The 18300-nt window shown below is 42.8% G+C and overlaps 1 protein-coding gene across 10 annotated transcripts in view; it reads left to right on the top strand.

Annotated features, from left to right (window-relative positions):
- Window positions 1-18300, top strand: part of DOCK4 (dedicator of cytokinesis 4) — a 428555-nt gene that overhangs the window by 265458 nt on the left and 144797 nt on the right. For all 10 annotated transcript variants that reach the window (XM_027573302.2, XM_027573297.2, XM_027573299.2 and 7 more), the window contains exons 14-16: window positions 4545-4669; window positions 5504-5666; window positions 11518-11624. In XM_027573302.2, the coding sequence (XP_027429103.1) occupies window positions 4545-4669; window positions 5504-5666; window positions 11518-11624 (395 nt within the window). The remainder of the gene's footprint in view (window positions 1-4544; window positions 4670-5503; window positions 5667-11517; window positions 11625-18300) is intronic.

The following is an 18300-nucleotide window of genomic DNA, read 5'->3' as shown; positions in this document are numbered from 1 at the left end:
GTATACAGGTCTTACTGGGCTAAAAGCAAGCCCTATCAACGGGGCTGCATTTTTTCTGATGACTCTAAGAGAAATTCAGTTCCTTGCCTTATCCAGCTTCTGGAGACTGCCCACACTCCTTGGCTCACGGCCCCACATCATTCCAATGTCTGCTTTCCTCATCACATCCCCTTTCTCTGATTCTGGTCCTCCTGCCTCCCTCTCCCCCCTTGTAATTATATCGAACCTATCCTGATAATCCAAGAGAATCTCCCCATCTCAAGATCCTTACTTAATTAATCATAGCCCCAAAGTCCCTTTTGCTGTGTAAGGTAACATTGCCAGGTTCCCAGGATTAGGACCTGGACATCTTTTGGGAGTGCAGGGGGTGTCCTTATTCTGCCTGCCGCACACATGAAGGGCCATGCAGCCCAGCCTGTGTGTCCAGTGCATGAATTCCTTCCTCAGGTTCCTGGTGATGGTTTTCTGGCACATACTTAAATATTGATAATGACCGAGAACACATCATATCTCAGAATGACCTCTGTCAAGTTTCTCTCTACCTTCTACCCATTGGGTTGAGTTTTTCTGCTTGAAACCTCAACGTTTTTAAATTCAGTTAACTCTGTTGTCACCCTCATTCCTCTGATGAGTTCTGAGTCCTTTCCCCATATCATTTACGATCTGGGTGATACTGCTCATGTCTGTCCTGGTCCAGTAAAGATGGTCTCTAGAACTAAAATCGGTACTTCAGGCCTGGGCCAACCAGTGCAGAAGAGAGAAGGACTCATACCTTCCTTGCTCACGGCACTGATGTGGTGAAGAAAGCTGAACTGCACTTATTTGATGGCCATTCTCACCCTGTTGAATTACATTTTTTCATACTAAAAAAATGTGATTTTATTTTAATATAAGCTGATAATATGTTGGACACATTTCTTAATCTCTACAAATCGGTCTTATTATCAATAAAATGGAAATAACAGGGCCTTCTTAAAATTTCGATGTGAGAATTTAATGAGCTGTTGTCTTTATAGTGCCTGGCAAAGTCCCTAACTACCATCTATCTGCTACTACTGTCCTCATCATTAGCATAATTTAAGTTCTTAGTCTTAGACATATGTTGATTTGTTTTTGACTAAGGGACAGAAACTTTTTTTTTCCAGTTCCACAAATATTAACAAATATCCAGCACAGATTAAGGCACTTGATTAGCCCATGGCTGAGTGCGGTGGTTTGCTTGATGTGGTGAGCTTGCTCTCTGTGGCTTTATCCAAGGAGTTCATAGCACAGAATCAAAGATCACGGTTTTCAGCTACTGACGGAAACCTCTTGGCTACTGAGGTCAAGCCATAAATCGACCCCATTTGACTGCAGTCGCTGAACTCTTCTGAATTTGTTCCCATTGTTGTGACCTTACATTTTTTTCTGTCTACAGTGATATTTTCAGAAGCCTTTCACAAGTGCAAAGCCAGTGGGCCTGCTGAACAGAAGAAAGTGTTATGCACATCAAATTTACAGAGTATTAAATTTGAGAGGTGCAAGGTGTTAATAAACCTTGTCAGGAAAATAGCTTTTCACACTAGTGCTATGACTCCATTTCATACCCACTTTATGGTTTCTCTCTTAATTACCCAAGATGCTTTCTTAACACCATTTGAGCTTATTAGTTTTCCCCAGAGCTGACCTCAAGTGTATTGATTTTAATTCGCACATGTTTCAACTTTAGCCTGCTGCATGTTTTGGCGAGATGCGGTACCTCGCAGTACTGGACCACGGCAGCTGCAGAATTCCTGGGGAGACGCGTGTAGAATGTCACCCAGGAGAAATGTTCTCCTTGTCGTGTGTTCTCTTTTCAGAGAAGTCTTACTTGAGTCTAAAGGGTTTGCAAGAGAGAAAGGGGTTGCAGGGATAGTGTCTGTTAAAGACCAGAAAAGGAGAGCGTGTGCATAAGGGGCTCTTATTTACGAATGTGTATATTTCAGAAGTTCTTCTCTAAGTCACAGACACAGCATAACATGAAAAAGTAGTCTTGTCCCTCCGACCATCTCTCTTACCCCTGCCTCTGCCTTTACCCCACCTCCATTTTAATAACACAGAAACGTGAGGCCTGGAGGTTTATATTGCCCTCTCTAGACTCCAATCACACAGTGCAGACAGTAGAGAGAGAGAGAGAGAGAGACTTGAATCCAGATCTTTTATTCCAGTCGTGCTGTAACTCTGTATCCTTCAGGCTTATTTGAACTTACAATCTCTTCTGAATTCAGAAGAGTCCAGCTGTGGTGTGAGCGAAACAGGCTTTGTGGATTGATTTGGGAAGCTAATGCCATTTTCAGCCTTGCTCCTTGATCAAAATATATCCTCCCTTCCTCAGATCTCTCATCTCCTCCGTGAGGTCTTTTCTTCATATAACACCCCCTCGGCCCCCATCCGTCACTCTCTCTGGCCCCTTCTCGGCCTTACTCTTATCCCAGCACTTCCTATTATTATTCAACATGCTATATATTTGACTTCTTTATTAAAGACCTCCCCGTTCCTAGAATCTCAGCTCTGTGGGAAAAGGATTTTTGCTTTGCTTTGTTCACAGTGGGGTCTACCTGGTCTACCTGGCCTAGAATATTATCTGGCACATAGTGGGTACTCAAAATATATTTGCGGCATGACCACGTGGAGACAGAATTTCCTAGCACCGGCTATACACTTCTCCCCACTGCCCCTCTTCCTCCTTCAGGCCTGGCCTACAGCGTGGGCAAAACTGGTCAGCTTGCAAGCCTCCCTCATCCCCTCTTGCCTTTGCGAAAGTCAGAGTTGCCATTCCTTCCAGCAGATGAGAGTGGAAAGCCCCTCCGCAAGAAACATTCCTCATTCTGCAGGACAATTAATCCCCATGTGGTTTGGACTAGCTAATGACTCATTATGAAAACTTCCTAAGGTAGAAACCCCTGTAGCTACACTTCCCATTAATCAGTGTATGTTGTGGTCTATTTGTAAGCAGAGCTACTCATTATGTGTCACCTACTCCAAGAAGCAAAGGAATTTTACTATTGTTAACAGACCTCTCTTGCTCTCAGCTACCTTGATTTGAGTGTTGCTTTTTTATCTGCCGAATCTGTTAGTGGGGAAACTATTGTCAAGAATTTCCTCCCAGACATATTGTTGAAATCGCACGTGTGCAGACCATTAGCAATACCAGGCCTATTTTGATTTGGTTGTAATTGATTGAGTCAGAGGACAGAGTCTGTGAATGTACTATTCATTCTGTAATGGGATTGTTAAATTGTTAAAATGCACTTATATTAAAGATGTGTATGTGTATGGTAATGAATACGTATAGTAATTTCATCCTTTTTGGAACTTACTCATTTTCTCTCTTTTATGGCCCATCTGTTTCCTGGTCAGCTCAGGTCATTCGTAAATGATGCCATCATCAAAAGTTGGTCTTCGTGGAGGAAGGTGACCAGTCACACTGGTATTCCCCCATGGTTTTGAAAGCTGGGGTACTTTCTTGTACACACTTTGGTCAGGAAGTTTTCTAAATCTCCCAGTCGTGGTCTTATTTGTATGGTTATTGTTCCTTCTAGCGATCTGCGCTTTTTTTGTGGAGAGGTTTTTTTATTAGAGAAAAAAAAAAAGAGTATTGACGGTGATTCTTCTAATGTTTGAAAGCTCTGTTAAGTAAAAGTGAATTCAACTCTGCCAACCTTACCAGTATTTATCTTCAAAAACTTTCTGGTAACAGTCTGTTTACTTCTTTCTCACTTCCCTATTCACTCACCACTTACCCTTAATTCTTATAGGAGAGGTAAAAGCATGCTTTCAGGCTCTTTGCCTAAGTTTGCTCATTGGCATCAAATTTCTCTTTTTTCTTGGGGCAATAAGTTTTATAAATCACTAATGGAGAAAAAATAAATGGCATATGTGTTCATAGAATATGTCAGTTTGAATCTTATTTGTTTTATAGCTTGATGGTAAGGAATTTGCAGCCAAGCTTGTCTGCCTAACTGAATTATTCTACATCTGTGTTCATAAAGCACTAACCTGGATTCTTCCAGCAGTGAGATCATTTTGTCCATGAATTTTGGGAAAAGATTTAAATTGTAACTCTACCCTTTGCAGTCCTGTCATTTTATTGCACTTGGGTATTTCTTCTACTCTAAGTGTTGTGTCTATAAAGTATTAAGACTGGCTTCTTTGAGCCACCCTGCTAGGCTGTCATTTTGTAATCACACCTCATAAATGAAATGAGGGAAATATTGAAAAATGGTGAAACTTGACAACACCTTCCTACTCAATCCCCATATTCACCTCCTAACTGTACATTTTCAGTATTGCAAATTCAGACCAGCAGAGGCTGGTCTTCACTTCTCTTGGATATTGGCAGTGAGGGTGGGAACCTTTATATAAAAGTGTAAATATAGTATTTTTACTTTTATATGTATGCTATAATGGTACATTTTATGAACTAAGGTTTTTCTTGATAGTGTACTTTATTACACTTCCTAGTTTTATACACACACACATACACACATAAATATATATAAACATGGTTTTAATTTTCCTACTAGGTGAAATGAGAAATGATTTATACATCACTATGGAAAGGGGCGAATTTGAGAAAGGAGGGAAGAGCGTGGCCAGAAACGTGGAAGTGACCATGTTCATTGTGGAGAACAGTGGCCAGATCTTAAAGGTATGTGAATACTGGGTACTTTCTGCTAAAACGATCCCGTGTCATCATTTTGGGTTCACCTCTAATGTGATCAGTTAATTTCTGTACTTGCAGTCTTTTCGATCATATTTTTCTCCTCCACCCCTGTATAGTTTTCTTTCCTTTTTTTAATCATTGAAATACCTTCCAGAAAAGAAAGTAGAGAAACAAGAAGGTTTTACAGTCGGCTTGTCTCATGAATTGTGGCAGGAATTTCCTCACAGCAGCTCTTCCTTAAATGTAGCATTTTTATTGTCATTCCATTCTCCCCCTTTCATCTATCTTAGTTTTGGAGGTGAACACTTTGTCTTTGGCGACTGGTTAAAAAAAATAATAAAAAAAATAAAAACTGCCACATTTAGTCCCATGTATTTTCATTTTGATCAAAATAGGCCATGCGGAGTGGGCTATTACTGATTGGGGCGGTGATAGCAGGTTCCTTTATGCGAGAAGTTGTTCGTGCGAGCCTCGCAGCTTCCTGCATTTCCCAGGGAGGCACAGAAGAGGCTTGTGACAGCAGCAGCCTGAGGACTTCACCGCGTAGGTGAACTCCAAACTGGGCATGCCGTTGCCCGTCTCGTGCTTGTCCCCGAGGTCCACCCTCGGCACAGGAGGCCCTGGGAGATGTGCGTCAGCATTAAACAGACGCGGCCACTGGCAGAAGCAGGTGCAAAACAGCACTGCAAAGGACGGGGGAGGCTGTTCTCCATGAAGTGCAGTTTGGAGAGCAGGCAGATAGAGCAAAACAATTGCTCTGCTGTTTTTCAGATAATCGCTAAACGAGGCTGTCTTTAACCTGCATGTTTCCTTTGTTAGGATTTTATCTCCTTCGGCTCTGGAGAGCCGCCAGCTAGTGAGTACCACTCCTTTGTGCTTTATCATAACAACAGTCCCAGGTGGTCCGAACTGCTCAAACTTCCTATTCCTGTGGATAAATTCAGGGGCGCGCACATCCGCTTTGAATTTCGGCATTGTTCCAGTAAGTGTTTCTTGGGGTTGGCTTTGTTGTGCTCTGGTAAGGTGCTTGCTGAGCTGTGGTGACAGTATGGGCTAATCTGCAGAAAGGGTGACAAAGCAGAGACCCGCAAGAGGGAGGAATGAGGGTCAGTGGGGTCCTGAGAGGTGAGTGGGCTCACTTCTTCTTAAAGAACCAATAACCTCTGTGGAAACATACAGGAAGGAGAAGGAGGGAAACAATACATACGGAAGTCTACAGGGTTCTCCTTAGATTGATCGTTTTCATAAAAAATGAGTTTATCACTTTCATAGTCTAGAAAGATTAGACAGAAAGGGGAGACACACAGCATTAACAACTTGTCTGGCTCAGGGGGCTTAGGCAGTCCTGACCCATCTGCTGCTCTCCAGCCAAGAGCTCACCCAGCTCTCAGGCAGCTCCAGGGAAACCACGAGGACTTTCCTGGGCCTGTGAAGTCCCTAGGAAAGCCTCTGATTGGCTCAGATTTATATCTGATTTGCATATGTCTGCATCACCGTGCCAAGTAATTATCAGTCGAATAGGCCTTAGAGATGATGCGAAATAATTGCTTCATTTTACAGAACTAAAAAAATCCCAAGATGTAGAGATGATAAAGGATTTGCCCATATAAACATCACTGTCCCTAAAATTTTCATTTCTTGACATCTCTCTTTTAATTCTTTTGCACCCTTGACCAACCTCTCAAGTCCTCACTCCCATCTTCTGGCATCCCTGTGTCCCTGACGTGTATCTTAGACACTACCAGAAGTGCTTGCTTCGGGAACAAACGAGAGGCGCAGAGGAATCACGTTACTGGAGAAATGGCTGACTTCTCTCTAATCTGGGAAGAATGGGGGCAGTGCCCATAGACAGGCGGTGCCCTCGCCCAAGTGCTGTGTCATTCACCCAGGATTCAGAGAGAGGACTGTCTGTTGCGGGGATGCATGTTTTGGAATTGGCTCAGGGAGCTCCAGTAATGATGACTCGCTGGATGTTTCAGAATGTAGGGCGATGACTAGCAAGGTCTTACCGTTCTTCCAAATGCCCAGAGGAGTGTCGTGGAAAAGACTACGAGTGGCAACACGTAGAGCACTTGGAACGGTGCTATAGCATTCCTTCCCCAATCTTTGTTACAAATTCTCAGTCGAGCTCATACGAGCTTTGAGCTTTAAGGTACAAAAAAGAGACAAAGATGAAATGAGAGAAAAGGGAGAAAGAACATTTGGAGAAATTTGTTCTAACTTAGAACTTGGAAAAGGGAAAAAAAGGCTATTTTCAGTAAAACCTATTAGATCTCTGTCCTCCTGTCCTTGTATTTCGAACCTTGTTCACGGTGTTAGTTTGTTTTTTGAATATTCGTTGTCAAAATTCAGAAGAAACAGCACAAGCATAAAGAAGAGAAATCTCCATGAGCCCATAAACTGAATAATCAGAGCAGTTACTTTATCACACGAGCTCCCAAGTATTTCTCTGTGTATATGTATATATATTATATGTATTTATTTTTTAAAAAGATTTTATTTATTCTAGAGGGAGAGAATGAGATAGAAATAGAGAGCACGAGAGGGGTGAGGGTCTGAGGGAGGAGCAGACTCCCCGCCTAGCAGGGAGCCCGATGCGGGACTCGATCCCGGGACTCCAGGATCATGACCTGAGCCGAAGGCAGTCGCTTAACTGACTGAGCTACCCAGGCGCCCTATATTATATGTATTTAAAGATTTTACTTATTTGAGAGCGAGAAAGCGAGAGACAGAGCATGAGCGGCGGTGGGGGTGGGTGGTGCAGAGGGAGACGGAGCAGCAGACTCCCCACTGAGCAGGGAGCCTGACGACATGGGGCTCGATCCCAGGACCCTGAGATCCTGACCTGAGCCAAAGGCAGATGCTTAACCGACTGAGCCACCCAGGCGCCCCTGTGTACATATATTTATTCAAGAAGTATCTTTTGTTCATGAAACACATGTTTACTGAACACTTGCTGTGTGTCAAGGACTTTACTGGGTATTGGAGATACACGAGTGAACACAACTGAATATCTCCTCTCATAGGGCTTTTGTGCTAGAAAGGGAAGACAGACAATATCTGAGCAAATAAGTACATACTATATCAGGCCGTGATAAGTGCTGTAAAGAAGATTAAATTGGGATTAGGTGCTGGAAAGTGATGGTGCTGTGTTGCTATTTTACAAAGAAGCTCTCTGATAATGAGATGTATCAGCAACAAGCTGAAAGAAAGGCATGAGCCTTTGGGTATCTGGGAAAAGACTATTAACAGGCAGAGAGAACAGTAAATATAAAACACTTAAGCTTGAAACATGCTTGGCAGTTTTGAGGAATATCAAGGAGGCCAGAAGGAGCAGCTGAGAGAGTTTGGAGATGAGGCCAGAGATGTAGCAAGGGAACCAGATATCCCATGTTGTCTTGTAAGTCATGGGGAAGACTTCAGACTTTGTTTGGAGCAAGGAGCGCCCTTAGAGGATTTAGATTTAAAGAAGAGGCTGGCCGCTTTTGTATGATAGGTTGTAGGTGGGAACAGAAAGACCATTCAAGAGGCTTTAGCAGTCCTCCAAGTAAGAGGTTAAAATGGTTTGCATTAGAATGGTAGTAGGTCAGTTCTTTTTCACAGATTTATTGATAGACTAGGTATGAAGGAAGGAGAAAAGTCAAGGATGACCCCCAAGATTTTGGCCTGAGAGAGGGCAACATGAAAAATCAAATTTTTGGAGAGCAAAAACCAAACATTGCATGTGAAATCTGAGAAGTCTCTTAGACATTCAAGATGTCAAATAGACAATTGAATGCAATCCGAGCTGGAGACTTAAGCTTGAGAAGGAGGACATACGGTTCAGTGCTGTGCTGTAAATATTTAATAACCACAACTTGAGCTGGGGGAGAGGGGAGCCCTGAATTATAGGATTTGCTGATTTCCATCGAGTAAATATTCCCACCATGGCCAAATCCAGGCTACCAACATGACCATCACTGAACTTGGAGTTGGGAAAAGATGCACAGTGTCAACTCTTGCGAGGCACTACCAGCCAGCTCCAGCATATCACCGATGCCCATGATTTTCAGAGCCATGGCACCGGATGCGATTTCTAAACAGTAAGTTTAGGTAGCAAAGGGAAGTCCAAGAACGGCTCTCTGGTGTACTTTCACATTGAGATCTGAGGAGAATGAGAAGAAGCCATTAAGGAAATTAAGAAGGAATAGCCAGTGAGGTAGAAGGAGAATCCAGGAAGTTAATAGAAGAAAGATTTTCAAGAGAGGATTGATCTGCTATGTCCGGTGCCAGTGATAAATAAGTGGAGGACAGGGGGAAAGATTATCACCTAGTTTGGCATCATGGAAGTCATTGAACCTAACAAGTGGTTTTAGTGGATTTGTGGTGATGGAAACCTGGCGCGAGTGAGTCCAAGAGTGAGGTGGAGGAAAGGAAGGGCAGGCAGTAGTACAGACAGATCTTTCCAGAAACTTTGCTCTAAAGAATACAAAAGAGCAGAGAAATGGGATAGTAACTCTAATGGAACGGTGGGTCACGGGAGGGTTTTTTTCCTTTTTTAAGATGGAGTTCTAAAACATGTTTGGTGCAAATGATTTGGTAGAGAGGACAAGCTGATGATGTAGAAGAAAGAGGGGTCAAATGTAGGAGCAGTGCCCTTGAGGAAGGGAAGCATGGGGTCCAGTGCTCTGGGTTAAGCGGACGGTTCAGGCATAGTGCAGGAGGGCCCATGCAGGTGGGGTAATGGGCGGAGCGTGTGGGAGCCCTCTGCGCATCTGCTGAGAGTAAGGAACATGCTGAGGTATTGGCGGCTTGAGAAGGGAAGGGGATGGATGAAATCCCTATCTGGAAAAGTGGAAAGGTGAGCTGGTTAGAAAAATGTGGCAGATTTGCCCAGCTCAGGGCCCATGTGTGGTTAATGTGCATAATTAAAGTGAGATTAGTATGGTGCACGTGTAGACTAAGGTGCAAGTTGGGTTTCTGCCCAGTACAATGTTAACGTTACAATAATGAGAAGCATGGAGGGGTAGCGGGTTAGAGAGGATTCGAAGTGATTAGAAGGATGAAGCGTAGAAATGGCAAGTGAGAGCAGAGGGGCATGGAGAGGGGGTCAGTAAATTGGAGGTCCCAGGACACAGTTGTTGGAGTTAGGGTATTAGAAAGAATGGATTGGAAAGTTAGGAGGTGGAATCCATAAACGTAGGGTCTTCATTAGTAAAAGGGGGTCATGTTAGGCGTCGTAGTCCATTCACCTTATTGGTGCTGATCTAGTGGCTCAGGACAAAAGGCCATGTACTTTAAACTTTGCTATTTATTTTTCTTTTATAACAAAAGACAAATTTGGGGAAACTATTGCTTTGTTTCTTACCTTTGCTAATTTTATTCATTCACGAAATTTTGTTACCCTCCCAAATTAAATACCAAAAATGACACCAAAAAGGTAATCACATAAACTTAGGAAAGTATTTCTAAGTAAATCTTCTTACTTACCTAAATCTTACTTACTTACCTAAATCGTAAGTTCCATAGCCAGCACTCTCACTGATGTAGAAATTTCATCCTAGAGATCTTCACTGTGATTTTCACTTAACTTGAAAGAACAGTGGTATTTTCCCAGTTTCTCTCTGGGGTTGAAATTAATGACTTTAGAAGAAAATCCTTTTCTAGAAGCACATTTTCAGGGATATCCTATTGCTAGGGGCCAAAACCAGCAAGCCAAAATTACTATTCTCTGTGTGGTGTCCCACTTCCCCAGAAGCAATCATGAGGGAATGATGTGTTCCTAAGTCTCTTGTCTGATCTTCAAGGTCACCATATCTAACTCCTCTAGCTCAGGCCTTCCTGCATCCCAGAGCTGAACTCTTCTATCAAGTATAATGCTCCACTTCCACACCTGTGTGGGAAAGAATAACTGTCCAGCCCAGTATAGGCTGCAGACCCTGGAATTCCTCCCTGCCCATCTAAATACAAGGAGACAGTCCAGTAGAACCAACCAGTTTCGTTGAATGCTTTCTCCATTTTTGGAGAAAAGGAAAGTTGGTGGAAAGAACTGGAATGGTACTCGAGATCTAGAGCAAATTTCCTGATATCATGCGATCTCAATTTCCTTCTCTGTAAATAATTGCCAATGACCTTGACCTTTCTAGCCATTGTAAGTCTTCATTAGGCATCTGAAAACCTCATTGCCCCATTTCCAGCTTCCAAAATACTACTATAATAAGCTCTTCTTAAGCTATAGATAGCAGTTCATGTTTTTTATCCACATGTCTAAGATCCCAGGGAAGTAGCTTCCACAGGGCTGTCTTCACACACATGGACATAGGGAAAGTTCTATTATAGGCCAAGGCAGAGCTTAGAAACTACCTTTGCACAAGTTGGAAACAAAACTTTGAATTTCACGTCCATTCATTCACTTGTTCGTGGATTTAACACATACTTGGTGAGAACCTGCTATGTTCTCGGCACTCTTTGAGGACCAAGCTTAGAACAAAATAACATAGAATCCTGCCCGCAGTGATGCTTACGGCTGGGAGTGGAGGGTAGGACATGAAGAGAAAAAAAAAAAAACAGGCAATCCAGAAATTTTTTAAAACCATAATTTCAGGTACTGAGTCCCATGAAGAAAATTCATCAAGCAGTGTCCTTTGCAGGCTACAGGGCAGGAATATGGGTTGGAGGGTGGCTGCTATAGATAGAGGTCTCATCAAAAAGCTGCTCTCAATTGTGTAGAGGGAACTGGTGAGTGTGCGTTGTATGTCTTGATGATCAGGCTTGTTGGCAATCTGTGAGTCGGAACACAGGTGTGTAAACAGGCATTTTAAAAAGCAAATAATTCTTTCTCTCTTTTCTCACAGCAAAGGAGAAAGGAGAGAAGAAACTGTTTGGTTTCTCCTTCGTCCCCCTGATGCAGGAAGATGGTAGGACTCTTCCAGATGGCACTCATGAGCTCATCGTGCATAAGGTAACATCAGTCAGATGTTGGCGACGGGCTGTGATAAACAGGGCTGAATTATTAACTCATTATCCTGTTATCACTCTGGAAAAGAGAAAAAAAATGACTGAAAAAAATACTCTTTTGGAAGATTGCTGGCAAGGAGTGTGTCTTTTTGAAAGGATGGTCTCTGTGTTCTGTGTCATTCTGAAATGTGTTTTAAAGATGATTAATATCTTTATCTTAACTTAGGTGTAGATGTTTGAGAAAGTCTCTGTGTTGACCTTAAAGTTCTTTCCATTGCTGTGAGAGGATTAAATAACCTTACAAATAGGTTTTTAAATATTTCCAGTACATATGTGCTTTCGGTACCACCCCAGGAGTAAATTTAGCAGGGTCATCATTGCATGTTTCTGGTTTGCTGCTCTCACTAAGCAGGCAGAGATATGGTGCTCCTCTGTCCAGACAACATCAGCAGTTGTTACTTTCTATTTTGTGCATCAGGAATCGTCATAAAAACATTGGGAACGAAGTATACTGTAGTAGGCAATAAAAAGAAAGTTCACAAAACCAGAGCTCCTTAGAAGTTATCAGGGAATACTAGTAGTAATGAAGCATACTAGTCACTGTAAAATACAGAATTTTCTTCAAAATACTTCTCTTTTGCATTTCTCTGTTTCTGGAATCACATGACATTCCAGGCTCTTACCAGCTCGCTCCTGAGCTAAGTGGTCCTGCCCACCTGGCTCTTGTCTCCCTCTGGTCCAGATTTCATCAGCTGTTGGGGTGACCCATCTAAGGCGCAGGTCTAAAGGGGCCTCTTCTCAATTTAAACCCCTTAAAAAAACTCCCAATTGCTGAAGAAATAAATCTCAGACTTCTCAGGATATTCAAGGCTTCCGACTCCCACTGCCTCACCTCTGAGTGCTTCTGTTCTTGATACCATGGCCACACCCAGCTCCTTCTAGTTCCTTCCCCCACTGGCTGCTGGTTCTCCCTGCTATGACTTTGCCCTTGGCACCCCTAGAGTCATGCTTTCCCTTCCGTCTCTTCGTGGCTAACTCCTGCTCATCCTTGGAGGCTCACCTTGGCCATAACCTTCATCAGAAGAATAGTCCTCACTCCCCGGCCCCCACTCCCTGTGTTCCTACCTGGCCAACTGCCCTCCCCTGAGTTCTCTAGATATCTGCACACATCTCTTACCATTGTACTTATAACACTCTCCTAATTATCTGATGCTCCCTCAGCTTACTCCCAATAGATTTAGGAGTCCCTTAAGAGTGAGAACTTTGTCAGGGGTTCTGGCACACCTTAGGTGTGCAGCAAAGATTTATTGAATGAATGAAGGAGATACAAACAAAAACTTCCCTTACCTTTGGATTATTGCTAATAAAATGAGTGTCAGTGCACAACACACCTGGTCACTTCTGCTGGTATGCGCATGGATATGTATGTGCATGTTTCTTGAATCATTTATTTTCTAGTTATTTGTTCAACACATTTATCAACCACGAATGAAAAGTCAGGCACTAATCTAGGTTCTGGAAATGTAGTGGTGAACAAAACAGTTCAAGTCCCTTCTGTTTCTGGCATTTATGTTCTCTCCACTTCAAAAATGGACTTAAAGATGCTTACAATGTTAAAATACAAAGGAAAAAGTATCTTAATCAGTAAAGCGAACAGAGGAAGTCAATGTACTAGATACCTGAGATGATCAGTTTATCTCGCTGTTAAGTGGGAGGTGCCTTTTGTGAGATACATGACAGGCAATGTCTTTAGCTACAGTTTTCCATATGGTACTTTGTATGAGTGTTTGTGATACTGTCTCTGTGTAACATTAAATCTTGACTCAGAAAAGGCAGGGTTAAGTTAATTAAAAGTGAGCTCCAGTTTTCCCACTAATATATAGAAGAATGAATCACTCTTATATGGCACATCAAGTGTGGGCTTTCTCACCTCTGGGTTAGACAGTGTTTTGGGGCAGGTGCTAAGTGTCCAGTCAAGTCCAGATTGACTCCTCTAAATGAATACAAATAATGCCAAGATTCACGGTTGGTTTTTAAAGACATCCATATTCTTAAGATGCCAGGAGGACAGGTAGCAGGCCTTGCTTCTCTACGGAAGCATTTAGGAGTTCAACTGGTATCGATCCCCAGAGAACCATTCTACTCTGATATCAGAGTTCTGTCGGGTGCCGGTTGCCAAGGGCAAACTTTTCTCAGAAGCAGAGCTTTGAATCTGCTCATGCCCCTGTACAGATTTTCATGGAGTATTCAGAATTCTGATCCATAAAGCATAGGAAAATTTATTTATTTGAGCTTGAGCAATTTAAAAGGCAAATGTTCCCAGTGATCTTTCTGAACCACAAAGGAGGCTCAGAATGATGTCTGTAGATTATCTAATTTTGGGCAGACCTACTTCGAGGGGACCCATCAGGAAGCATTAGCTCCACAGAAGAACCGTAAGTAGCTGTGTTGTCTTATGATTAGCATTATTCAATGTTGCTTATATAAAGAGGTGTGGGATTCTCGCCAAGTATAGCAACTTTTGTTTTTAGTCTAGTTGATGCCATGGTTTTCTTTTTCATGGTACTGAGCCAGCAAGTTCAGTTTCAGCCTAAGGCCTCTTGTAGTGTAATGATTATAAAACCGTATTATGAACATAATGCTTATCCTTCTTCTGTCATGGGAGGAAGGCACACAGCCTGCTGATAATTGCAGCCTTAAATTTACTATTAAAAAAAAAAAGTAGAAAAGAGAAAAAAAAAAGGGAGGAGGAGTGGTTTCAAATCATTGAGTAGAAAAAATAGCCCATGTAATAAGTAGTGTTGAGATGACCATGATAGGTGTTGGAGGAAAAGAAAGAACTGGATTTCCTACCTTGCTTCTTAGACCAAAACAAGTTCCAGATTAAAGGTTTAAAAAAAAAAAAAAAAACTCATAAGAGCCTTAAAAATATGACTGAACATTTTTATAACATTGAGGTAAGGAGGGCCTTTCTAAGAATGGCTCAATGTTAGAAATCAGGTACAAAGAAAACCCCAAAAACTTGTAAGTTTGACTACATAAAATTTCAAACCTCTTATCGATAAAACTATCATCATCAAGGGTGAAAGAGACACATGAGTTACTACAGATTAGCCCCGAAGAGAGCTGTTTACAAGATTTTACCATTCTACCTACCCAACCACTTCCCCTCTACTTAGCAGAGAAAACAGAAGCCATCAGACAGGAACTTTAACTTCCCGTGTTCTCTCCTTTGCCACCTGCAAACTTATAGGCATCCTTCCCTTCCTTCCTGCTTCCTGTCTCAGATGATGGGACAAGACTCCTCTCCAAGCCTAATTCTTCCACCTGCTTCCTTCAGGATCCCCCTCCTTCCTGACTCCTGAGAGACCCTGCCCTTCCTCCTGTGACTATATCTGTTTCCTTTCTTCTGGCAGGATTCTCTCAGATCATAAACCTGCTCAAGCCTTTTTCCTAAAAACAAAAACAACAAAAACCTTTTTAAATGACCACACACTCCTTCCCTTGCCATCACCGTCAGTCTACATGAAAAGCTGGTCTTCCCTCACCGTCTCTACTTCCTTGCATTCCATTTGCTCTTCAGGCTGCTTCTGTCCCCACAGCTCAAATGAACTTTCTCCCTCGTAGTCACTAGTGCCCAACCTGGGTCCCGTAACCCCTGTTTTATTACTCAGCATGAGAGAAATTAAAAATGAAACGCCTATAACATTTTAAAAATTAGAAGTAAGCTGATATGCTTAGCATAGAAATGTGCCATGCTGAACAGAAAAAAGAAAAAATGGCTGAGATAACTTAATAGGCAGACTTGGTCTTAGCCCTGAGGCTATTAATGGGATGTCCAAAAGCCCCTTCATTCTTACAAATTATACCGGGACATCGTCAGTCTTCCCAAAGTGGCTAAAGCCACTGGCCACTTTTCAGAATCTTTCCTTACTTCCTTGCAGCATGTAATACCATTGATGACCCTTCCTGAAAATCCCACGTTCTTTGGTCTGTTCCGACGGTGTTCTCCTGAGTTATATTCTTCTTCTCTTTTGAGGACCCTGCTGTCTTTATCCACACCTTACATGCGGGTGTTGCCGTGGATTTTATCCTTGGCCATCGTCTGTGACTCCTCCGGTCTAAAACCATCTCAGCTACTTCCATGGGTTCTCTCACCATCACGTCTCTGTTGCCGATGGCCACACTGGATTTCCAGCCCAGAGATTTTACCAGCCTACTGACCATCCACAGCTGGCTTCGCCAGGAATACCTCAAACTCAGCAGGTCCTAAACGGAGCTTTTCTCTTGGGTTTTTCCTAATTGAGAGGTCTAGGGCAGTTCCAAGGCTTTTTTGTATTGAAAAATCCCATGCTCCAGCCTTACTAAGGTACACATTGTTGTCTGAATATACCTGAACTTTAACAACAACAACAAAAAAGGTGTTTTTAAGATATTTTAGACTTACAGAAGAGTTGCAAAAAACAGTACAGAAAATTCCCGTATACCCTTCACCTAGGTTCTCCTTATGTTAACATCTTACATAACCTTAGCATATTTATTGAAACTAAATTAACCTTTGTGAGGTACTTGAATTTCATGAGTTTTTCCACTAATGTCATTTTTCTGTTTGGGAGTCCAATCCAGCATCCCACATTGCACTTAATTGCCATGGCCCTGGAGTCTCCTTTATGTGCCTTTCTTCTCCCAGTGCCTTGATAGCTACCATTTCTTCCACATAAAAGGCCTTTTCCTCTCTTGCCTGCTTGGTGAGCCCCTTCTTCTCTATGACTGAAGTCAGGCAGCCCCTTCCCCAGCAGGGCTGGAATCCAGTGGCCCTTTTCACAGCTTTGTCATGGGTACTAAGTGCAGAGGTCAGAGGTATCATGCCCTCAGGGACAGGGACTGTGTTTATTTCCTTGGTACATTCTTTTTTTTTTTTTAAAGATTTTATTTATTTATTTATTTGACAGAGAGAGACACAGCGAGAGAGGGAACACAAGCAGGGGGAGTGGGAGAGGGAGAAGCAGGCTTCTTGCGGGGCAGGGAGCCCGATGCGGGGCTCGATCCCAGGACCCTGGGATCATGACCTGAGCTGAAGGCAGACGCTTAACGACTGAGCCACCCAGGCACCCATCCTTGGTACATTCTTAATACCAAGTTAAAGGACCGACAAATAGGAATTTAATAAACTTTTAATAATATCATCCAGGATGGCTAATCATACTGAAAGAGTCCCTAAAAGAAGGTCTTTTGCCACCACAACTGTTTAAATCTGGTTGTGATTAACTGGTAAAATACAGTTCCAACTGGATTGTCTTAACTTACTGTATTTTTAAAATCTAATTCAGTACTTTCTGCAGTACAGAAATTATAGACCCCTTAAGTTGATTAATGTACTATGAATTTCCATACCAGTTTATTTCTGCATAAAATGTAGATGCTCATCGCTTGGTCACATAGTTTGTATTACTGCAGATATGATGTTTCTGGAACACTGCTCTTGACTGACCATTGCATCTCTCTTTTACATGTCTAAAAGGTGGGTCAGAAAACATGGCCTGGGGAATGATGCACCATCCATTGCTTTGCCAACTGGTTTTAACCCTGGGCAGAGGAATAGACTGTGAGCCAGGCGGTATCATCTTAAAGCTCATTGAGACCACCACTGTTTCCCAAAGCCTGCATTTAGTTCTTCTGTGAGAGTCTGAGCACATTTCTCCTGTCAGGTCTGATTTCAGTCTCAAGTGTAATAAAGCAGAGGGCTGGTTCTCAATTCTCCCTTTCTAATTTGTAATAAATTAACTTCACACCATTTTGAGATGACTTGCACAGATCCCAGCCTATCGGAGGAAACACAGAGAATTGTCTTTTACCGTGACAATGACATTGTTTTGTTCCTCTAATCCGGTAGCAGCCTCAAGAGGCTGTGGTCATGTTGCCTTGTTTCTCCCAGAAGGAGTGCCTCAGTTCATTCTTCCGTCATCTGTCTTTCATCATATATCCATCACCCCATAATACGTTAGCAGTGTCCGTCATGAGGGAGCGCGGAGGACAGTGTCTTATTATTCTCATGTCCTCACTGCCTTGTTCCATGTCTGCCCCGGATGTGATGAAAAAGTTGTCCTTATGGCCAAACCAAAACAGTTGTGCGAGTATCCCTGGAAAGCAAGTGATTCGTATTTAACCACTCCTCTCATTGAGGGGTGTAACTGGATCTGACTGTGGTGACAAGATGCCTGCTCACCTGTGTGCACTAGAGCTTCATGGAGGGGCTGTAGTGTTACGGTGGTCAGTCTCAGACTTACAGGCTTGCAGACACTCAGCCCCGGCTCTTTTGTACCAGTATTTCTGGTTAACACACGGGCAGTGCCGCACCATCCTTTTCCAGCTTCCTTTCTGTGACTTAATGGACTCTTAGCCTCAGAGTCAGGGAGCGGAGTTGTTCCCTTCTGTTTGGTTTCTCCACTCCATACCCTGGTTCGGAATTGTACTCCCCGCACAGTCCCTTCTCCCACCTGGCTAAAGAATGCCTGAGGAATTTACTGCTGACTCTTTCTTCCTCACTGCCTGGCTTTTGCTAATCCACCGTGCATTTCCTCATGAAAGGCTGGAGAACCTTCTTGGCTTCAGCTCTTGCTGATACCTGCCCCTGCCTTAGAGGCCTCCCTTCTGGAACACCATTTCTCTTCTTCACTGCT

This window comes from Zalophus californianus, chromosome 12, assembly GCF_009762305.2.
Source record: "Zalophus californianus isolate mZalCal1 chromosome 12, mZalCal1.pri.v2, whole genome shotgun sequence".
NCBI lineage: Eukaryota > Metazoa > Chordata > Mammalia > Carnivora > Otariidae > Zalophus > Zalophus californianus.
The sequence above is the reverse complement of the archived record's forward strand: the minus strand, read 5'-3'. Positions and strand labels throughout refer to the sequence as shown.